At 43.8% G+C, this 24,739-nt stretch overlaps 1 protein-coding gene across 4 annotated transcripts in view; it reads left to right on the plus strand.

The window, feature by feature from the left end:
- LOC144792835 (uncharacterized) overlaps nt 1-24,739 on the plus strand; it is a 148,290-nt gene that overhangs the window by 95,839 nt on the left and 27,712 nt on the right. For all 4 annotated transcript variants that reach the window (XR_013602630.1, XR_013602629.1, XM_078668032.1 and 1 more), the window contains exon 3: nt 13,777-14,097. Coding sequence is in view for 2 of the 4 variants with exons in the window: in XM_078668032.1 (XP_078524158.1) it covers nt 14,077-14,097 (21 nt within the window). In the remaining 2 variants the exon portion in view is untranslated. The remainder of the gene's footprint in view (nt 1-13,776; nt 14,098-24,739) is intronic.

Consider the following 24,739-nt stretch of genomic DNA (forward strand, 5'->3'; position numbering starts at 1 on the left):
TTCCATGCGAGTTCACGCGCCTCTTGTTTATAAAGGGTCAGAGACCGATCAGAGCAGCAGATGAGAAGAAAGCAGCCTCCTGGTCACAGGAAGTACTCGGGGATTGCGCTCGAGAAACACGTGGATGCAAAGACCTCCATCAAGGATTACAACTAATTGTAGGCGGTAGATATGGGGAGGAAGCACACCTGCCTATCCTAGACCGTGCTCACTAGTTGTTTGGCCTGATTATAATGCGTGAATGAATTTGAGCTTAGTTCTAACTATTCTCTGACCCTGCCTCGGGCACCCGGCTGTTTAGGGTCAGAGAAGAGTTGCAAGTAAGCAACTTCAAGTCTGACAGCTTGCCGGCGGCATTCATCCTACCAGAATGTAAATCCACCCGCGAGCGGATTTACAGATTTTTCGCCAATTTCGTGAGATTCACAGATCGCGAAATTGCCGAAAATCCGCAAATTCCGCGAGCGGAGCGGATTTTGCACCCATACTTACCTGAGATGATCATATCTAGGGTTGTAGGTCACCTTTTCTAACCAGAAACCACTATTTCTACCACTTTTAAAAATGTCAGAACTCTTCCTCAGGCTAAAGCCAGGCAGCCCACCCTATAGATGTGGGTAACCTTCCCAGGGTGTACACCTGAAGGATACCTAACTTTCCCAACTGCCCAGGTACAAATGTGCCTGGGGCAGCAGGAGAGCTGTTTACTCCTCCGGGAGACAGCCTGGATGCGTATCAGAGGCTGTGCAGCCTTTGAAGCTCACCGCCTTGATGTGCCACTTCACAAGCCTACCAGGGAGGGAGAATATTTGACCCCATTCCTGCTCAGGCCTATGCTCCTGACTCCTTCCACTTCACGAGCCCACCAGGGAGGGAGGATATGTGACCTCATTCCCGCTCAGGCCTACGCTCCTGACTCCTGCCACTTCACGAGCCCACCAGGGAGGGAGGATATGTGACCTCATTCCTGCTCAGGCCTATGCTCCTGACTCCTGGGAGTTATCACACTGCCTGGAAGGAGGTCAGTATCCTGTCTTGACAGAAGCAAGCCATCCAGAGCACAGAGAAACTGGAGCAACCAGTTGGGCAATCTCTAAGCTAACCACCTGGGTGTACGCTGAATCGCCCTTCACACGAAAATAATGTCAGGGGTCAGAAGGTACGTAGTTTGAAACCAAACTAACCATTTTTAGGCAATATCATGATGACGCTACCAGCCCCAGGTCCGCCAGGGTGCAGGTCCATGTTATGCTCTGGTCTGCCTATCGTCACTTATAGTGTGCTTTAATGGTAAAGGCCACTATAGGGACATATATACTTGCACTTACATGCCCAAACCTTTAATATAATGCACCCCACCTCCTGGGCTCCAGGGCCTTCCTTAGTGCTGACTGACATTCATTAAAAGGGGTGCATTGACTTTGCCACACATGGTGAAGGCAAAGTCGAAATGGAGTAGTTTACACCATTCTTGCAGTCTCCAGTGGCAGGCCTGCTGTAGGGAGTTTACTTGGGTCACTCAGGTTGGCACAAACAGTAATGGAAGCACTAGGGACCCCTTTACCACTCATGCCATGGGTACCACGGGTATGATATACTAGGAACTTATAACAGGGGCAAAGTCTTTGCCAATTGGGATTGTCAATTCACACACACTGGTTTTAGGGAGAGAACACTTACTCTGGGGCCCGGACAGCAGGTTCCAGTGCACTTTAAAAGTCATTGACATTAGCAATGGGGCAAAAAATGGGGGGATGACCATACAAAAAGGGCACGTTCCTACAACTCCTCAGCCCACCACACCAGAAAAGAGGACAGCGAGGCTGCCTACTGAGACCTGAGACAGGAGAGGTGCAATCGGAGCCATATCAGGGCCGGTGAGTGACCAGGACCCTGCAGTGTACTGCCTCTATTGGCCATGGGCTCACAGCGTCCCACTGGCTCCCTGGGGAAGCAGAACACCCCCTCCTTCTATTGATACCTGAATTGACCAAGCTCATCTTTGCTCGCATAAAGCCTCTGTGCAGAATGTGACTGTAGCAATATACTGCAACATGCATCCTGGGCCTCAAACTGGAGCCACATTGAAAAGTTGAACTTATGGGGAAACTAATAGCGGCTAGTAATACTTCCTCCACTGAATCATTGTGAGCACTGACCATAGCCGCACCCCCTCCATATTTGGAGGACTGATTTGAGAATGGTCAAGTGATGGCCTCATTGGGTTTCTGAGCAATCATGGGCAAGCCTAAGGGTCCAGAGGAGGCGGGCACATGGGGACAGTGATCCCGTTGTGATGGAGGTGAATGACTCCCCCACAACTACTGATGCAGTTGCCACAAGGAACACATTGCAAATTTGAGGCTATCCCTCAAGCCTTATTGGATGTTAAGCTTACGTTGGAGCAAAGAATAGATGCAGTGGCCCTGGAACTAGGGTTATTGAGAGTGGATGTTACACAACAAATGTACCCACGGGACTAACCTCACCAATTGAACAATAAGAGACTGGAAACAAAAAGCCCACCAACCTCCCTGACTAAAGCAAGTAACAAATAAAGTCCTCATAAAAAGGACGGATTCCCATCAGTCACCAATGGTGACATGCTTCAACACCTGGGTCTCCTCTTGGTGTCACACTTGTGGAACTGAGGGCTAAAACTCTGTCAGAAGGAAAGGGGAGCCGAGGATGTTTTTTAGGGGCTATCTATGTAGCCCTCGATATCACACTACTAGTTGGACCTACAGATATGAGCAGTTATGTTGTGTGGGAGTGAAAGATGCAGTGCAAAAGAGATTAGGTGATAGGTGAATTAAAATTGAACTGTGAGAGAACCAATCTTTATTAATATCTCTCAGAGCCCAACCTAAAAACAGTGCAAACTACTGTTTTCAACAAATGACTCTCTTTTATGTAAAAAGGGTCAACATGTTTCAGCAAAAAGGAAAACTTTTATCCTATGCCTTCTTCAGGACCACTAAAGAATTGCTATTGCAAACGTGAAAAAACTATATATAAGTTCGTATGAAACGGTTGCAACGAATACAACCATATCACCTATAATCAGAAATGTACAACATATCCTCTGCAAAGAACGTAATGCTGATAGCATCTGTAACAGAGTGAAAAAAGTTGGCACGCTTATTTGAAGTTGCAAGACTCTCATGTTAAAAAAACAAAGAAAACTATTTGTTATAGTGACGTCATCAATCATCATATAAGTTATTACTTTGTATGTCCATGCATTGTGTTCTTACCCATAATGCATGGGGAGAAGACCTCACCTCACCTGGCTGTGGCTCAGGGAAAAAGGGAGGCACCGCTCTATGAGAAAAAGTGGGAAAATACCATACTAGTTATGGTACCCTACTAATCTCATATCCCCTTCATTCATCTCAATATAGCAGGAGTTTCATATACACACATTTCACACAGGTCTGTCTGAAACATTTTAAATAATTGCTATCAAATGATATCGAAATTATTTGGTTGTTAAATCTAGTTAAAATAATCAATCTCAGTAAGGATCACGTGACATAGATGTTTTGTCACCATCAAGTAAAGAACTATCAATTGTTATGTCCTTTGAGAGTCCTAGACTCTTTTATCTGTTATCCACACTTGGAGAGACTTCGGATCTTGTATAATCGTCAGAAATGCACATTTCTATTTACGAGGAGCCAAAACCCACTTGTTGCATTCCCAAATAGTTTGAGAATAAATATCCGCGCTCTGTTCCTGAAAGTATTACATATTTTACAGAGCTCAAAACCTCGACTAGGTGCGCGCTTTATTTCAACATGCATTTGTTACTTTTAAAATGAAATGAAATACATTTCAGCGCTCTATCCTTCAAGGTATTGTGTGTTTACTCAGAACCCGATGTCTTGGATCGGTGACTGCTTCCCATCTCGTCTATTATTGGTATCGAGGCCAAACATAATTATATAAGTTTGTATCTTTTTCGCATAAGAATTATTATTATTCGCATACAACTCTATTGCACAAAATCTGCCTCAGCGCAACACAGTTAAAACGAACAGTTGAAAATCAGCCGAATGTCCTAAGGCGCTTACCTCTCCGTCGGTACCTCTGGTGGTCTATTGAGCCGTCTGGGGAGGCACCGGCCGTGAGGCACCACTATGTTTATATGGAAGAAACCACGTCTTGCTCGAAGCGTACGTCTCATGCACTTCACGTGTTCATACTTGATTGTGACGTCGTAGGCTTCATGGGGATCAAATATTTGATAGCATTCGTGCCGAGAATTTTCAATTCTATTAAGGACACGGAGGCGAGGATTATGCTTCTCTATTCTTTACTGCAAAATCACAGCAGCTAATAAAAACATACACTTAGTATACATTAACTACATTGCCCATGATGCTTTCTCATAAGCCACGCACCCACAGCCCATAAGAGACGTCTGCACAGTCCCATAATCCTCTTTCTTTGCAGGGAACAAAAGTAAAAGTATTAATGTGAACAGGTCCATAACGTCCTCCAACGTGGAAGAAAACCAGGAAGCCTTTAAACATAAACTCTAGCGAGCATCCATCTTCTAATCAGATTTCTTATCCGATCCTGAAACAAAGGGAAATGAAAAACCCGTAACCACTGTATAACAAAACCATTTCATAACATCATTCATGGGCGGGTAAGCTTTAGTACAATTTAGTAAAGCCGGGTGGGAAAATCCTCGCCTCCGTGTCCTTAATAGAATTGAAAATTCTTGGCGCGAATGCTAGCAAATTTTTGATTCTATTACAGGACTGGAATCTTCGGATTATGCTAGTTTAACGCTTCCCAAAAACCACTGATGTAATATCTCCCAGCGGCTTGTAATAAAACGTTTTGAATGTTGATTCTGAAGACCAATCAGCACCGTGCCGAAATGCCTTAAAAATCACACCGGTGTCCGAAGCCCAAAGCGCGCCCAAAAGCAGCTCAAAGGCAGCCCAAATGCGCATGCTTGGGAGACGCACGGCGGCCGAGAGCCACTCGGTGTATACGGCCTGTGAGGGCAATGAGGGGAGTCAAGACGCCAGCGCAAGGAGCGCCATAATGGGGCAAAACCGCCGAGAAATAACTTGGCTCAAGTGAAGTTCGGAAGAAATGGCAAAATACAGGTCAGTGACTGCTCCTTACATAAGCGACTGAAAGCGAGTCGCGCGCAAGCCGATGACATGGAGCCCTAAAGCAAACACCCACGGAGAAATCTCCCGCTCCGAAGGAAGCAATCAGCCCCAATGTTGAATCGCACATAAGCCGATAGTAACAATACTAAAGAAATAGCCAACAAACATATAATCTAAGTCCACAATCGATATAGCCACACACCAGCATATAAGACATAAATGGTACGGTGCACTTAACTCTTGTTGTGAGCAGCAAAGAAAGAGGATTATAGGACTGTGCAGACGGCTCTTATGGGCTGTGTAGGGTGGCTTATGAGAAAGCATCATGGGCAATGTAGTTAATGTAAACTAATTGTATATTTTTATTGGCTGCTCTGATTTTGCAGTAAAGAATAGAGAAGCATAATCCGAAGCCTCCGGTCCTGTACTAGAATTGTAGTGCATTAGTCTTAGTTCCTCATATATTATAGATGTACACCCAACGCGGTGTATAAAAAAACTAAGTAAACTACCTCATTTACCATTCTTCCAAACTTATATACAACGATTTAAAGTCATTCTTCCATGCATTGGAACGAGTGTTGAGCTGGCATATCCAAATTGCAGTATTACTTAGCACGCACACCCTGCCATATGCCTGCCATATTGTGATCACCTGTCATTTTATCTCTAATATGACGCATAATTAATGACCTATGGATATATCAATGTATCATCCCCTATTGAATAATTTGAAGGTATCAACCCAGGCTATCTTGCAAACAAAACACTAGCTATGTCAAACCATTGTCATGTACCAAAAACGAGCATGAACTATACCACAAACATGAAATTGATATCAAAAATGATTTGTTTAATTAAAAAAGATTAGTTTCACAATCAAGTTTTGTATACAGGATAAATTGATGCAATAAAACAGATATTTTTTATAGATAAAACATGTGAGTTAAAAACACTGGGAAAACAGTGATGTTTATCCTATCTAATTTTGTTGAGGCTGTAGTCTGTCAGTCAACGCGTTTCGACACGTTGTGGTGTCTTCATCAGGACAAATTTATTTGCAGCCAGTTTTTCTAGAGAGAACAGAACATTTTTAGTTCTTATTCACATTTACAAGAGTGTTATAGTTCATATTCATATCCTGTTCATTAATATCAGAAAAAAGACTCTCGATTTAATTATTCTTGTTCATTTAAGATTGTAAGCAAAACACATCATTTTATACATAGCAGTAGTGTCAGGAAATCTTTCTTACATGGAGGTACTATAAGACAGGTATGTTAAAGAGACATTTTCATTCTGATTATTGATTAACATCACAATGGCGTCATTTTTACTCCTTTATGAAATTGACTATGTCAGATAGATACATTCGCTGTATTTGATAAATCTTGATAGACCACCTTATTTTTGTCAGATCTTATTCAATACATGACATGTGATTATCTTGTTTTTGTCATGCATTATCTCCCATATTTTAGATGTAATGTACATCATCGGTTTTTCTAATTCACCCTTCTCCAACAGCGGCAGAGGTAGATAAAAGAAGTATAGAAGAAGAGAAAGAAAACAAGCTTTTTAAAGATCCCAAAATTTAATCCTATTTCCAGTTTAACTATTATCTAAGTTTTGTTCTCTTCTTATTTTTGTTGGAATGTGTTATAAGGCATATCTATCTCTAAAATTGTCTATTCTGTCATAAATATTACTCGCGTTTCATTGGATTTTAACATTTGCATGCTTTAAAACCACCGTCGGGTTTATACGTTTACCATTTTTTTGGTTTACCTGATGGAAATTCTTTTTAGAGGTCTTTAAATCTTCAATTACGTCCACAAAAAGTGAGGCACCTCTTAAAATTATATATTTTGCGGCATGTGAAATCTGAAAGAGATACAGTTGACATGTCTAAATCTATCAAAATCCCTTACTTTTTCCTCTGGGAACATTCTCTGCCTAATTAACATAATCGCGATATATTTATCAGCATAATATCGTGTACCTGTTTGACTAGATTTCACTGCTCCCTTCTCACTTCTCGTGACCTAAATTTTCTTTTAAATACTTTTCACTTTAGGAACCCGTGTCACCTGCTGGAAAGATATGATATCTCTATGAGTTACCGTCTAACATATGATTTTTTTCTGTTGATTATTCATAGGTTTCCAATTGATATATCTCTCACCGTTTAAAAAGATTACATTCATGGTTCAGCAGTAGAACACGTTGTGCCGGTAATCACTGTTGATAGGGATATTTCGATAGTCGCGGGCTCAACGAATGTTTAAGTTTGATCCTTAAGAAGAAATGGAGAGCGCTTATTAATCTTCGCCATTTTTCTAATGGTTATTTTCAACGTTGTATATGCTGTGTGGCGGTGGCGCAAATTCCTACCTTTTAATGTTCTTTTCTCTAGGAACGTATGTGGGGAGCTCTGTTACTGCGGCACGTGTCTATCGAAATATTCCTCACGGCTGGATTCAGCAGTAACGTTAAAAGGCGTGTACTGTTACCGCGGCTCAAATTTCTTTTCTTCTTACAAAAGTCTATAAGAATTAAACAAGAAATGATAAGGCAAAGGGTAAATTATCCTTCATGGTGCGAGTGAAATTCCTTCAAGGGTCGGGGACCCGAGGAATAAATTTTACCTGGACGGCGTTCGCTTTCGTATGTAGGGAGCTCTGTTATTGCGGCACGTGTCTGCCGAAATGTTTCTTACGGCTGGATTCAGCAGTACCGTTGAGGGGCGTGTACTATTACCGCGGCTCAACTTTCTTTTCTCCTTACAAAAGTCTACGGGAATTAAATAAAAATAAGGCAAAGGGTATATTCTCCTACATAGTACGAGTGTAATTTCTGCAGGGGTTGGGGGCTGGGGGAGTAAATCTTACCTGCAAGGCGTTCGCTGTCGTAGAGATTCAATCAGGTACCGGCAGGTTCGTGAAAAAGTAGGGATTTGTAACACGCCCTGTAATTGGTATTTATATGATGTATTCATGACATCATCTATACGTAGCACAGCCCTTATTTAAAGCTGTAGTGTCATTAAAAGTGACTTAAAAAGGTGACTTTCTTATACATTAGTTCCATTGGAATATAAAATAGGGCTCTCTTGACTCAATATATTATTTTCTTGTTAGGAGCAAAAAGCACGTTCATTATATTGGAATTAATAATTTGATTTTTTTTTTTTTTTTTTAAAAGCGTCAGTAGGATCTGGTGCATGTATGTAATCAGATTGACTCATCAACATAAATAGTGTGTTCAATTCCTCAGATTTAATAGAAAGCTTGTCAAACAATGTGAAGATGGCTTTTGTCTTCAAAAGCGCTTATATTTGTAATACTTGCATGTCTTGTTACATATGGGTGTTTCACCTTTCTTTCCTTCTTGAACCAGTGGCGCAGTGTGTACCTCAGCCTTCTAGTATCCTAAGAAGGAGAAAAAGGAGTGCTGACCTGTACTCAACCCATCAACATACATCCTTATTCCAGATTATATCAATACCCATGGTATACCATCGTTCAGGCCCAATTTGTCACTCTGCAATTTGAAGACCCATTTTTGTATTTTAAGAAATAGGACCTTGGAAATATCTGTGACATGTTCAGGAATGTAAAGTTGTTCTAATACAGAGCAACTAAAATCGTCAGGTCGATGGTTTGCTTCTCAGAAATGGCTTGTTAATCTTGTTACCTGTTTCTTGCACCTCATGGTATTCTTATGTTCCAAGATTCTCAATTTCACACTCTGTGTAGTCATGCCTACATACTTCAAATTGCATGGGCATGTGATGAGATGAATTAGTTTCTCACTTTTGCAATTTGTGAACTTCTTTTGGACCCAGCGCCTATTAGTGCCTATTTCAACCGTTTTGGATTTCTGCATCTGGGGACAACCTGCACACGATCCAGAAGGATAGTGACCCTGGACAGCAGGGAGGTCCAATAGTGTCCCTATTTCATGTGTGGTTTTAGTTCTGGGTCTGGTACGGACTAACTGATCCCGCAAATTAGTACTCCTTTTAAAAGAAAAGAGCGGAGGTGGGATCTTTTCATTACCAATATTCAGTATCTGCCAATGTTTATGGACAATTTTTGTATGCCATTGGACATGGTACTGAACGTGTTGACAAAGGTAAGCCTGGACATCTCTCCTTTTCGTTCTGGTGGCTTTAATAAGACCTCTCTGTTATTATTCATGGCTCATTTGACTAAGCGACGAACAAATCTTGTTGGATATTTCTGGCACTTCATGATCCGATAGAAACATGGGGGGAGGGGGAGCAGGGAGATGGCTAATTGTCCCTCCTAAGAGTTCATGGTAGAAATTAATAGATACATCTACGCCTGTTACAAGCAGGGGTGGGCATAAGTGCCTTAATTCGCTCTAATTTCTGCAAAATTACTTGAAATTGTGCATAATAATGAGAGAAGCTTAATCCAGCATTTGGAGCTATTTCTTTAGTGTAAAATGTATCCTTGCATTAAAAATGGGCCAGTGAATTCATTTTGTGCTAATACGCTACAGTGCAGTGGAGCTGTAGCCAGCAACTACTTGAACTTTCTTAGTTTGTTGTTCCTGTGTCTCAAAGGTACTTTATTCGGTTAAAATTATTAACCATAAAAGCATACAAAGTACAAAAAATCATTAACATTGGAATAACAGTAAAATTTAAAATAAAAGTACTTCAGTTTTCCTTACAATCAGACAATACAGAATTGGTGGGAGCGATATCCTTGTCCTATCAGAGTAATATATCTGAGCTAGGGAGTAGGTTCTGGTAATTATAGGTGGGTATCTGCTGGTAACTAATTGATACAGGCCCCCTTCTACCCCCCCCCCCCGGTGGGATCCCTCCACACTCCACCTTTTAATTGGCGAATGCGCAGTTCTAGGGTAAAAATTGCACAATTCAAGTGTTTTTATAGGCCCATCTCCTCTTTGTGGTTCCCAGATTCGCAAATAAGGGATGACCTAGATGTCCCGGAAGTTAACAATAACCGGGTCTCCCGCTGTGTTCTTGGGACGGGAGCCTATCCACCCCACCCTTCTTACATTTAGGATTGTCCCGTTAATATTGGATGGAAGCGGTCTGTTCTTTGTCAACCAAAACTGGACTTTGTTTTTAAGGTCCTGGTGACCTTCAATTTTTCCGGTGGTGAGCTCAGGGACTCCTGAGAGGACACACACGTAGGGTGCTGCCTGTGGTGGTAAATTTATGCATTTATTACTCGCAGCTAACCCCTCAGAACATTTGCCTTCTTTCGACCACCCATCTCTGGGGACAGAGCTAAGGGCCATAGTCGGTTCTTTGACTACCTCCTTGTTTTTAGAGACTGATAATACAGGATCTGGTGGCTTATTCTGGGCAATTTTGCTGTGTACAGTGGAGTCAGCCGTTTTTAAGGCAACTACTCTCTGGGATTGGTTGTTTGACTTGATTGGCTTGGTATTTTCATCTATTGTTGAGAGCTTTTCCCCAATTCCCTCTATCCTTTCAATAAGCGGGGATAATAAGGTTTTTACCAATTCTTCAAAGTGAGCCAACAAAATAGATGGTAAAAGAAGTATAGGGGTTTCCAGTATTTGACATTCTTTGGGTGTCTCGGGGGTGGTGGTGGCAGTAACCAAAGGGGAGCTTAAGTTAATTTTTCGGAATTTTGCTGGTTTTCCCTTGAGTTTAATACCCTTGCGTTTTGTACTCTGGGTTGGGGCCTGAGGATGTGCTATCCCCTCAGGGGAAAATGTATCTGTTATTACTACAGGAGTTTCCACTGGGCTTTTATTAGGTTGATGCAAATTCCTGGGCTGGGGGCTTCCAATACCCATAGGGCATGTTGGGGAACCGGTTTGTTCAATTCCCTGTTCTATGGGTATATACCTGGTGTTGCAAATAGCATTTAACTCCCTCTGTAGTAAAGAGTTCGGCGAGTCGGTTGAGATTGAAGGGGATCGTTCGTAACATACGGTGTCTTTAGATAGGCTGTGTTCAATTGTCTCAAAAGCCGAAGTCACCCTAGTTATATATAGGTCCAGTGTCCCCTTGAGTGACCCTCCTTGAGAGGCGGATTGTTTAGCTGGCCCTTTAGTGGTAATGGTGCAACAAGCTTGTGTCCCAGCTACACACACCTAGTACAGGACCAATGAGTTTCTAGGTAGACTAAGAGGGTACTGGATAACAGTAAACAAGGACAATCGTTATTAAACTCTAGATGGTTAGTCTCTGATTGGGCATACCTTAGTTCGTGTCAATAGTCCCGAGAGACCGACCAAGATGAGTGTCCTGACCCGACCTCCTCTGGCCTCTGAGGGCCACAGAGGGCCCGCCCTTTGCCTGGGCTTCGCCCGGCGTCCCGCGATGCAGGGCAGAGCGCAGTTTAAAGGCGCCTCCTGGCGCTCTCGTGATGTGACAGAGCAGCGCCGCCGCTGAGGCAGCCGGGCGATGTAGTCCTGGGGCGGCGGCGCTATCCACAGCAGTAAATGACTCCTTGCGGTGGCGGCTACAATGGAGGGCTTCCTCGCCTCCCCCCTCCGCTCCTGGTGAGTGTCCCCCCGCTCCGCCGGGCAGAGCGCAGTTTAAAGGCGCCTCCTGGCGCTCTCGTGACATGACAGAGCAGCGCCGCCGCTGAGGCAGCCGGGTGATGTAGTCCCGGGGCTGCGGCGCTATCCACAGCAGTAAATGACTCCTGGTGGCGGCGGCTACAATGGAGGGCTTCCTCGCCTCCCCTCTCTGCTCCTGGTGAGTGTTACTGTGCTCCTGCAGCAGAAATTCCTTCCCAAATCACTCTTTATTACTCAAGCCAGAGTAATAGCATAATTTGCGCAATTTTGCATCACAAGGTAATGCGTAATTACTGATATTACTCTGGTTACTCTGGTGTAATTACAATGTATGTAACCAGAAGGGGGTATTGATTAACACAGGAAATGATAGCACCTTCAGTTTGTCGTCATTCATCAATTAGTACAGAAGTGAAATGATTCAACAGGTGAGGGAGAAACCTCTAAAACCCTCCAATGAGGTCCATAATGCAAAGCAGTCAAATCCTGTGCACACACGTTCAGGTGGTTTGGAAATCTGATCCAAAGTAGAAAGCCAAAAGAGTCCAGTCTCAATGCAAATGTTCTTTTGTTCCCTTTTTATTCTGGAAACATTACAAAGTCCCGCCAACACATGTTTCGTCTTTGGGGTGTAAACCCTAGACTTCTTCAGGGCTGGAAATGACAGAAACAGGACTCATAACATATGAGTGTAGTTCGTAAAGCATATCACAATTGGTGCACACTGTGAAACCCTGTGACCCAGAGGTGTCGCACCACAGCTTCAGGGTGCTGAGTGATAGATCTCCCATCAGGGTGGGAGATCTTATTCGGAAGAAAGTGGGAACTAAACATGGAAGTAACTTGAGGGGTGTGGGGAAAGTGATTGGTGAATGGACGGCAAGGCCAAGTTTAAAAAACAGAACATGGTATCATATACTGAGTGTTGAAGATGTAAGTAAAACAGTGGATATGGTGGCCTGACGCAGGTTTACTGTGGCGCAGGGCTTTACAACGTGACGCATTTCCCTAGATGCGTCGCGTTGTAAATAAGTCGCAACAGCAGCATAAATGTGTCGCAAAGGGCTTGTAAATCTGCCCCTTCGTGTACTTATGGCAGACTTACACAAAAGCAAAATATGTCACTTTATTAATATTAACCAAAATGGCGACCATGTTTAAGAGCCTGCACATGCAGTAAGGTTCTAATAAACAGCTGGTTCCTGCCCCAAGTTCCATAAAAAGTAAAACATTTCAGGGATACCCCGTCCCATCTAAGGTGGGGCAACTTTGACTGATTTGGCATTCCCGGGGGTAGAATAAAAAGAAGGCTCCCATATAAACTCTGCGTTGAGAGTGTAGATGTGAGCACTGAATACATGCTGAGAGGGTTAAAGGAGGCACTGTGGCCATGTCAGCATTGTGGCATCCCCTCTATGATGGAGCCGTTGGATACCCAGATCTCCCTGCCGGGCAGGCACGCAGCTCTAGATAAGGTGGGTGGTTCCCCTCTTGTGATGGCAGAGGGGGTCTCCGCCATCTCAGCAGGGCTCTTACACCCCAGTGCATGAACATCACTCAACCCACCCTCTGAACCCTAATAAATCTGTCATTTCTGAGTTTATTTGAGGCCACCAGATACACTCCATTTCACATTCTGAGCTGGATTTGAATTATTCACCTAGAACTACTGGCAGGTCTGATGAGGGAGCGAGGGAGGTGCTTTTCTTAAAGATGTTTGTAGGGAGGTGATCAATCTAGGGGTTCATCAAGAAGAGTTCCCCCAAAAGGACACATATTTTGTGCTTTCTATGGCTCTGTCAAGTGTTGGTCACCAGGTCAGTCACCCGAGTCATCATAAATTATCCTAAATGTTAATATACACATCCTGAAGTCAGCTGGGTAGCCTGAAAGAGCTCAGAGTTGATTATGAGCACTGCTTTTGAGTGTGATCTGGTAGCACACATGCCACCGTAGTCACAAAGAGAAAACAATGGGGCACATGGATATTCAAAAGATTTGACAACAATTGTTCTCACACATTAGATTCCTTTGCAATCAATCTAACCTGTACTTTCTGGTCCTTTGCTCACAGGGGGAGCTGATACTGTCCGGTTGGTGAATTCTGGTGACGCCTGCAGCGGGAGGGTGGAGATCAAACACGAGAATCGCTGGGGCACGGTCTGTGATAGAGAGTGGGACAAGAATGATGCTGAGGTGGTCTGTAGACAACTCAACTGTGGATCAGCATCCAGTGTGGAAACAAGAAATGACCTATTTCTAAATGGCGTCTTCCCCGTGTGGATGAGTGACGTCAAGTGACCAGGAGCAGAAAAGTCTCTCTTTGATTGTCCACGCGCTTCTTGGGGAATAAACAGCTGCCCGTGGAGGAGCGATGGTGGAGTGCAGTGCAGTGGTAAGAGAAGCCAACAGCAATCCTTCAACGCCATCAAAAGTCACAAACTAATTAAAAGAGTAGAATTGGATTAATCAAAAAATGCACAAGTCATAACAACAACGCATTACTATCGAAAACCATAAGAATGAATGAAACAAGAAAATATTCATCTTACGTGATGCAGAAAAGTAATTTGGCAAACTGGATTGGATTTATTAGGAGCTGGAGAGTCCAGCGATGTCCTTCAGAGATTGCAAAGTCTTTGAAGGCAACAAAAGCAGAAGGAGAACTAGTGCAACAACCCTATATGTAGATAACTTACATCTGGCATCAGACCCTGTCACTTCTGTCCCTTCAGTATGTGCAGGTTATAAGGGAAAGACGTGTCCATCTCAAGGCACAACCAAGAGTTGGAACAGATTTGTTTTTTCTTTTCAAACTTAGATTGTTTTCTTTATTCTATATTGAAAGGAACAGCAGGCTCTAGGCATGTTTTTGATAGAATAACTCAATCAATGTCATGAGAAAGGATATATAAAGATGATGCTGAAGACATCATGGAAGAAAGAAGCGTTCATTCAAAGTAAGTAACCAATACATGTGCTATTTCAACCATACTCTGTGTCAAGGAGGCTTTCCATGGGCATTGCAGTGTTTTTTTTCCACGCAGCAGCCAACACTTTAAACCTCTCAAGAGCAGGCAGAATGAAGAGAAATATTTTTGCATTCTGCAGCACCTATCAAAAGATAAAAACGCCTCTCAGAATTGTTTTTGTGCAGGGAGGTGCTGGGAGGCAAATTCCTCTTTCCACGTGTCCTGCATTCTGCAACACACATAAAAAGAAGGAGAGCACCCACATAATGCCCAAGGAATGCCAACTCAGGGCTCAGTAATACAATGCAGCGATTTGTGCGTGTTTCACTACTCCTGATTTTTGAATCCACTCAGAGCCACACAAAGTGGCTCTGCATTGCTTTAAAAAAACTGACTTAGAGGTCTGCGTCACACATGTGCAAACACAAGGAGATGATGGACGGAGTGTTGAAACTTTTCAGACACTCAACCCCAGTCACAGATCTGCGTTGAATCCATCATCATTCTTTAGCTCACTCCGCCACCTCAGTTCAGACCCAGCTATATGCAAATCAGTCTTGACCCTGTGCCTCATGGGAACAGTCCAGACTGAACTGCCAAGCCAGGTCTTCCCTGAACCGGAAACAAGCATCCTGGGACCGGTTTCGGGTCCCTGTAAAGAACTTGGGGGCATATCTACAAGGCCCAGCGATAAATATTGCTAATAGCACTTAGCACGATTAAAGTTATCGCCGGCTATTGCTGGATTTTATCGCTGAGATAGAGCGTTATCAACAACGGCTATCTCCAAAGCGATAAAATATCTAGTGATAGCGGCGAAATGCTGCAACATCGCTGGTAATCCAGCGATAACATGTCAGCGATAGGGTAGTCCTTGTTGATAGGCCATGGGGGATTCAGCGTGATAATCCATCCCCATGGGGCAATATGGGTAAATCAGCAATTAATCTGGCGTAAGGAACCAGCGTTAATCGTCTCTTTGCGTGACTTTCACAGTCGCAACGCGGGAATGGGCCATCCTTGTTGATAGCGCAAAGCTGCGTTATCGATGTTCTGACACGTAGTGAATGTCAGGAATGCCTACCTGTCATGCAGCTCTGTGGCACTTACTGGAGGAACCTGCTGGGCTAGTTGGACCCCAGGGGCCCTCAAGTTTCAAGGGGGCTTAATACCCCAACTTAAAACGCACCACAGGGTGCGTTTACACAGTGGAGAAGGAAGGGGGAGGGGCCTGAAGTGACATGTGTGCAAACAAGCCCTGTTTTAAGTTGGGGAATTAATTCCCTTCAATCCTTAGGGCCCCTACGTACCTCCAGTAAGCGCCAGAGGCCTGCGTTGCAGAGAGGTGTAAAAAGGGGCGTGATCTTGACCACCTCTCTGCAACGCAGCTCTGTGGCGCTTACTGGAGGTACCCGGTGGGCTAGTTGGCCCCCAGGGACCCTCAGGATTGAAGAGGTAGTAAATCCCCAACTTAAAGCGTGCCACAGGGTGTGTTTGCACACATGTCACCTCAGGCCCCGCCACCTCCCTTCACCACAGTGCAAACGCGATCCAATCCTGAGGGTCCCAGGGGTCCAACTAGCCCACCAGGTACCTCCAGTTACTCCCACACTCACCTTCTTTCAGACCTTCTCCTTTACTTTCTTTCCTCTCTCTTCCCTTCCTTCACTCCTTCACTGTTTTCCGTTCCCTTACTCTTCTTACTCCACTTCACTAATTCCTTCTCTTACTCCTTCTGTCCTCTTACTTCTACACTCCCCTTCCCTCATTCTCTCTCTGTTAGCCTCATTCTCTCCGTCCCTTTAGTCTCTCACTCCTCTTCTGTCAGGCTCGCTGCCCATAACTCAGCCATACTCCCACACTCACCTTCTTTGAAACCTTCTCCTTTACTTCCCTTCCGCTCTCTTCTCATCCTTCGCTCCTTCACTCTTTTCCCTTCCCTTACTCCCCTTACTCCACTTCAGTAACTCCTTCTCTCAATCCCTCTGTCCTCTAATTTACTCACTCCCCTTCTCTCACTCTCTCTCTGTTACCCACATTCTCTCCGCCCTCTCAGTCTCTCACTCCTTTTCTATCACGCTCACTGCCTATAACTGAGCCATACTCCCACACTCACCTTCTTTCAGAACTTCTCCTTTACTTTTCTTTCTCTCTCTTCCCATCCTTTGCTCTTTCACTGTTTTCCCTTCCCTTATTGTCCTTACTCCACTTCACTAATTCCTTCTCTTACTCCCTCTGTCCTCTTACTTCTACACTCCCCTTCTCTCATTCTCTCTCTGTTAGCCTCATTCTCTCTGACCCCTTAGTCTGTCACTCCTCTTCTATCACGCTCACTCCCTATAACACAGCCACACTCCCTCACTTATGTTTCTTTCCTCCCTCACTCAGGGCCTCATTTATGAGAAATGACGCATCGCTGCGTGAAAGCAGCGATGCATCACTTCTCAGTGCGCACTCCTTGCGACATTCCTGATGCGTCATATTTAATGTATGACGCATTATGTCGCAACAGATACGTCAGTATTTCTGACGTATCTGTAAGCGCAAAAGTGATGCATTGCTGGAGTGTGTCACAAAAGTGACGCAACTCCAGCAATGCATCCTTTCACATGGGGCCAGCCCCATGTTAAAGGGCCTGCGTCAGTCTTACGCTTGCTGTGAGGCAGGCGCAAGATTTTGACACAACGGCGTCCTCAAAGCGACGCAGTGAAATCTCATAGATTTCACTGTGTCACTTCTACGACCCTTCCTTGCGTCAATACGCCCCCTTTGCATAAATTACACCTGGCGCAGGTATAATGTGGCGCAGGGGTTTACAAAGTGACGCATCTACCTAGATCCGTCACTTTGTAAATATGAGTCAACAAGGTGCATTTTTTTACACCACTGGTACGTCACAAAAAGTGACGCACCGGCGGCGTAAAAGTGACGCATGGCCTCATGAGGCCTTCAGTCTTCTACTCTCACTTTTTCTTTCACTTTCTCTGTCTCTTCACTCCCTTACTCACCTTCTCTCACACTCACTTGTCTTTATCCAGTCTGTATCTCCACTATTTCCTAAACATCACTGCTCTTTTCTTACCCTTCCACACCCCCGTTCCTTTACTACATTTTCTTCACTTATCCTCATTCCCCATGTTCACTCTCCTTCTCCTCACTCTCCTTCCCCACACTCAAATTCTTTCAGTCCCCCTACTTCACTTCCCTTCCCCTCTCATCCCTTTCTTTGCTTTCTCACTCATTTTCCTCTCCTCTCTCACTGCACTCCACTTCAGTTACTCTTTTTCATTTTTTTAAGAATACAGCTCTTTTTTGAGAATTGGAGGTAGTTCTAAAAAGAACTTTTTTTTTCTTCTTTTTTCGTTTTTTCTTCAACAAAAACAGGGAATGGCAAACTGCTCAACAGGAGCAAAAACAAATAATCAAAATTAGGGCTGGGGACGGCAGCGGTGGTTCTCTAATGCTCGAACAATGTTCAAAATACTTTGTTCACCATAACAAAGTAGTTGATCACAATGTTTGCATTTGATTGTGGCTTCATTACAAACAGGCTGAATATTTGGGATCAGCAGTTCTGGTCGCCCCCTCACCGATACAGTTGCTCCTCCAGTTGAAGTAGAAGCACCATCCCATGGAGCCTCTCGTGCCAGAGCCCTGACACTCTCCCGGGCATAGTTCTGGGGGTGCCTCCTCTGGACGTGTCGAATCATGGTTGAATTACCAAAACTGTACTTCTTTCTGGGGTCTCCTCAGGAAAGTACAGTTTGGCAGATTTTACATTCAACTTTTGGTGCATTTACTTTTTTATGTCCCTCAGGTATAGAATTTTTTTTCAAAATAAAATGTTCTTTCACCTTCGGCTGAGGAGGCTCTTCATCAATGAAACCATCTGAATCCCCACTGCTGCTGGATGGTCTGGCAGCCATTCTATCCACAAATTGTTAGCACAGAAAAAAAGAGGTCTTGCTCTCACCAAAGTGAAAGAAGAAGTGAAGGAAAAGGGTGGGGTTTTCTTTAGTTGTAAAAAAAACTGTTAACAACCAATGAAAAGAGTTATTTTAAGGTCACATGACTTGACACGCTTACGCTGCGCGCACCGGAGCGCTTCCGGGGGCGCTTACGGGGCGCGAACGTAAGTGCTTCCGGGGGCGTTTACACGGCGCGCCTGAGTGATGTTTTGGTAGCTTTACGGAAATGCAAAATCATTTTCATTCGGAAAATCAAAAATACTACTTTTATAAGCATGGTACTGAATGTCTTGCATTATTATTTCGTTTTCATACATATTTTTTTTACAAACGCAGAAATAGCGCTCTTGGTGCGCTCTCGGGAGAGCTTACCGGTGTGCGCACCCTGAGCGCTCCAAGTCAAAATGATACGGGAAAGCTTACCGGTGCGCGCACCCTGAGCGCACCAGGAAAAAATTATTAAAAAAAAGAAAAATACAGTGAACAAATAATTTAAAAAAATATATAATAATTATAATTAATAGTTATAAAAAAGAGCTAATAAATAAAAAATAAAAAAACGTAGGTAACAAAGTCGATATACAAAGGAATTAACTTTTAAAAAAACTATGAAATTCACTGAAAAAACCGTAGGTTTCACAAATGTTATAGTTAGGAATTAGCATTTAAAAAACCTTTGAAATTCACTGAAAATGTGATGTCATGTGATCAAGGCAGGGATCTGCTGAAACGCGTCGTGAGGATTTTGGTGGCGTTTTAAGAAATAAAAGTTAAAGCACCAAATTGGGTCTGCCTCGTCTTCTGTGCGAATCCGGCTGGAAATTGCGGTCGGAGCGGGCATTGTTGAAAATATATATATATAAAGAGTTATTGAAGAAGACGTCAACTGCCCCTACAGTACAACCCGAGGTACCGGTCACCTCAGAATCCTCTGCGGCGGAGAATTCCTCAGATGAGGACATCACGGGACGCCTACGATCAGGATTTGTACGTACTCCTTTTCACGAGGAGTTCAAGTTGATCCGCCAGTCATGGAGAAGTGGGGGGGCAGGCAAACCCCCGGAAAAAGGAGTAGGAGAAAAACGAGGCGGGGGCAGAGGGGGCGCAATAAGATCAACCTCACCGCCTGTAACACGGAGCAGGAGGGGGTTCAACAAACGGAAGTAATGGAAGAGGAGAGTCAAACCATTGTTAACCTGACTGATAAAATGTTGTCTGAGACCGAGGAATCAGTCTTAAAGTTAGGTTTGAACTTCTGCCCACGGAGACACTTGGAATTTGCACAAACGCGGATCGACCTTTATAAGTTCACCCGCAAGCTTAAATTGCACAAGTTTTTCAAGACAAAAGTGCAATCCACGACACAAAAGAGAAAAACAAGGAGACCTTTGGAGACCGACAGTCTCATGATCAGAGACCTGGGTGCAATTATGGTAATGGAGGACCTTGGTGATGGGAGTGAGACGGAGAACCACACTGACTTGAGGGTGTCACAACAAGTTTCCGTCACAGGAGTGGTACAAGAAGGAGATACCGCTCCGTTTAAACCTGTTTCCACCTTTAATCCCCAATTGGTATATGATGCCATTGATGTGTTCTCGGATGCCGTTATAAAGGATTTGAAGACATTTCGTAAGAAAAAGCATTTCGCTAAAAAGGATCGAGATGGTAATTTCTCCAACGCACAGAACTTGGCACTTAAATCTTTATGTAAAGATAAAAACATAGTGTACAAACCTGCGGACAAAGGCGGGAACATTGTGCTACAAACCAAAGAGAACTACAATAAAGAGGCAGCCAGACAACTGGGTTGCAAATCCACATACCTGATGATCACAGAGAAAGAATATCATACAAGTGTCAATGACTACCATGTGCTTATCACTAAATGGCACAACGAAGGCCTCCTTGAAATGGACAAATTTATGTTTCTGAGACGTCTAAACCCTGTCATTCCAGCTTTTTATCACCTCCCAAAGGTGCATAAGAACCCCACTGCACCCCCAGGGAGACCTATTGTTGCGTCACAGGGGAGTCTCACTGAACATTTATCAATGTTTGTGGATTATTTTTTGTTACCTTTTGTTCTGACTTTGAAGTCACATATTCGTGATACTACAGATTTTCTTGAAAAACTGAGTAAAATCGAGTGGAAGGAAGGATATACCTTGATGGTGTTGGACATCACTAGCCTCTACACCGCTATTGATCATGGTGATGGTCTGCTGGCCATAAAGTACTATCTGGATCAGAGACCTTTGAAATTTATGAGGCACAGTCAAATGTTGATGGAATTTATCCAATTTTGACTAACTAACAACATTTTCCTTTTCCAAACAGAACTGTTCCGTCAGTTGTCAGGGACTGCGATGGGCAACTGCTTCGCCCCCAGCTACGCAAACTATTTCGTGGGCTGGTGGGAGGAGCAGGTGGCCTGGGGGGCAGAGAATGCATCATGGACCCGCAATTTGATCAGTTGGTATCGTTTCATAGACGATTTATTTATTGTCTGGAACGGTACAACTGAGAGTGCTAAACAGTATATGGGGATACTTAATGAGAATAGTGTGAATCTGGAATTCTCAGGTGAGGTGAGCCAAACCACCGTGAATTACCTCGATGTAACTATCTATGTAGAGGGAGACACACTAAAAAGTAAACTTTTTCGTAAACCCACAGCGGGTAACAGTGTCCTAAGAGCCACTATCAGTCACCCTGTCAGCCTTGTGAAGAGTATCCCCTATGGGGAGTTATTAAGGATAAGGCGTAACTGTACGGACAATAAGGAATTTCAAATGGCAGCCAAACAGTGTATAGACCGCTTCAAGTCGAGAGGGTATGGGGAGGAAATCCTCAATGATGCCTACAAAAGAGCAAACTCGACACACAGAGAAGATCTGTTTAAAAGCAAAAGCAAGAAAACATCAGAGAAGAGTGAGGGTAAATTTAGGTTAATAACTACCTTCTCCCAGGATGCCGCCTTTCTGAATAAAACCATCAAGAAAAGTTGGCACATCTTACAGACAGATCACCTTCTTAAGGATGATTTACCAGCCAATCCCCAGATTACGTATCAGAAGGCTCGTTCCATCAAGAATGATCTGGTACAGAGCCATCTGATAGAGTCCCCTAAGACCAACGCCTTCGGTGAAATCTCTGGCTTTTCCCCTTGTGGGAAATGCAAGGCGTGCAAGTTCAGTAAGAGAGTACGATCTTACACTATCCCTAACACTGGGATACTACGCAGGATCAATACATTTATAACTTGCTCTACCCCTTACTGTGTCTACTGCCTTATATGCCCCTGCGGGCTGCGATATATTGGCAGCACAGTTAATCCACTGAAGTTGCGAGTCTTGGAACACATGCGTGCGATAGCCAATTTCGATGAGGCGTACCCGGTGGCACGCCACTTCGATCAAGCCCACAAACGTAACAGGGACCAGTTAAATTTCTTTGGCCTGGACCATGTACCATTGAACTCGAGAGGAGGGGACAGGCTTGTCAAACTCTGTAGACTAGAGTCCAGGTACATAATTGATCTACACACGAAAATGCCAATGGGTATGAATATACATGAAGAATTGTCATCTCATTTGGGGGAGTAGAGTCCATTTTTCCATCTGCAGACGTGTATTTTAAGGGTACCATTTGTCGAATATAAATTGGAAATTGCATGTACGTTCGACTTGGTAACCCTGTTGATACCCCTAGAAGATACCCCTAGATGATGCTCATGTGATGTTCATTTATTGATTTGTTTGTCTGATTGATTGATAACTGGGGATCATGATGTAGTTGGCTGCTCTGTTTTGCATTCACTCTCATTCTGCTTTTGCAACATATGATCAATGAAAACCTTGGAATTTTCATACATTCACATGTATGATTTTGGATATATGAATTTGAATCTGATAGTTTATTACTTGGTTTTAGTGATAAGAGCATTCCTAGGACTTTCTGTTTGCTGCATATGCTATTTATTTTGATGATGGGTTTTAGGGTTGTTGCTCTTGTTTGGTTTTGCTTTTTGTTTTTGATTTTGTTTTAATGTATGGAGTGAGGGTCCTCCTTGGTTCATTAGCCGAATCATTAGTTTATTAGCCCATTCAGGGCTTGATTGCATCTTGTGTATTTATACACTAATGAAATATTGTGGGGATATGGATTATACACGTGGATTTTCACTGTTTATTGCTCATTTGTGCTCTAATTATATCATGTGTTGAGAAGGGGCGTCTGATACCATAGTTGATTTATAAATTAGTTATGCACTGTTTGATTATATTGCACATCGAATATGCTATTTTGAAGTGCCTGCAAAATCATTGTTCATTGGTTTTCAAAACTCTAATATGGCGCTCACGTTCCCCTCCTTCTCCTTTCCCCCTATCCTTTCCCCGACGGCATGTCCTATGTTTATTTTCATGACCCGGATGCATTAAAAGTGAACGCCTCTGTCGGTTCGGTAAACTTAGACAAAGGTTCCGACCGAAACGCGTCAGTTTGCTGTGGTGCAATAAATTGGAAAATTGTACCTCCGTGAGTGCTTTCTTTTCTCCCTGCGGGAGATACGCTACTGGGAGGTGGAGCAGTACTGGATTTGCGAGTGCACCCTCGCAACGGAAGCACCCGCCTGGGAGTGCGGCGCTCTGGTGTTTTTTGGAGCTGCAATATATATATATATATTCAAACTGGAGGTTACTCGATTATTGAGGAGACCGCACACAACGTTTCTTTCTGCCTTCTTTATTTGGTTGACGGCGACAAGCTGGTAATGGGCCTTTCAGCGTACTCTTAGCCGATAATGCCACGCGCGTTCCGGGACCACATCCCTTGTTCACTGGCTGGGCTTCAATGGGGGAAAAGACAGCGTGTTCATTTTTCTCAGGTATTTACGAGTTTATTAGACTGCCTCCTAATGGGCGTGTCTTCACTATGCTTGCTGGTACATGCAGTGCAGGTAAGTGTGAATTATTTAGTAGACGCTGTCAGCTTCCCTCCGTGAGAAAAATACATCGAGTTGCTGTATGGTACATACCTGCTTGCTGCTTGCCTTTAGTCAGGCAAACTGGCACGTTGTTCCAATGTGTGCTTTCAAATACATAGCACATGGACCTGCAATTGCGGGGGGGTTTCCTCATGGCCAGAGCGGGCCACTATATGTTCAAACTGGAGGTTGCTCGTTATTGAGGAGACCGCACACAACGTTTCTTTCTGCCTTCTTTATTTGGTTGACAGCGACAAGCTGGTAATGGGCCTTTCAGCGTACTCTTAGCTGATAATGCCACACGCGTTCTGGGACCACATCCCTTGTTCACTGGCTGGGCTTCAATGGGGGAAAAGAGAGCGTGTTCATTTTTCTCAGGTATTTAGGAGTTCATGAGACTGCCTCCTAATGGGCGTGTCTTCACTATGCTTGCTGGTACATGCAGTTCAGGTAAGTGTGAGTTTTTTATTAGATGCTGTCAGCTTCCCTCCGTTGGATAAATACATCGAGTTGCTGTATGGTACATCACCTGCTTGGTGCTTGTCTTTAGTCAGCCAAACTGGCACGTTGTTCCAAGGTGTGCTTTCAAATCCATAGCACACGGACCTGCAATGGTGGGGGGGTTTCCTCATGGCCAGAGCGGGCCACTATATGTTCAAACTGGAGGTTGCTCGATTATTGAGGAGACCGCACACAACGTTTCTTTCTGCCTTCTTTATTTGATTGACAGTGACAAGCTGGTAAAGGGCCTTTCAGTGTACTCTTAGCCGATAATGCCACACGCGTTACGGGACCACATCCCTTGTTCACTTGCTGGGCTTCAATGGGGGAAAAGAAAGCGTGTTCATTTTTCACAGGTATTTACGAGTTGATGAGACTGCCTCCTAATGGTCGTGTCTTCGCTATGCTTGCTGGCACATGCAGTTCAGGTAAGTGTGAGTTCTTTAGTAGACGCTGTCAGCTTCCCTCCATGGGTTAAATACATCAAGTAGATATAGATATATATATATATATATGTATATATATATATATATATTACCTACTGGCGGTCGCCAGTAGGTAGTTATAGTTAGGACCTAGTTTCCATAGGAAATCCTCAACATTCTA

The sequence above is a fragment of the Lissotriton helveticus genome, chromosome 11, assembly GCF_964261635.1.
Source record: "Lissotriton helveticus chromosome 11, aLisHel1.1, whole genome shotgun sequence".
Lineage (NCBI taxonomy): Eukaryota > Metazoa > Chordata > Amphibia > Caudata > Salamandridae > Lissotriton > Lissotriton helveticus.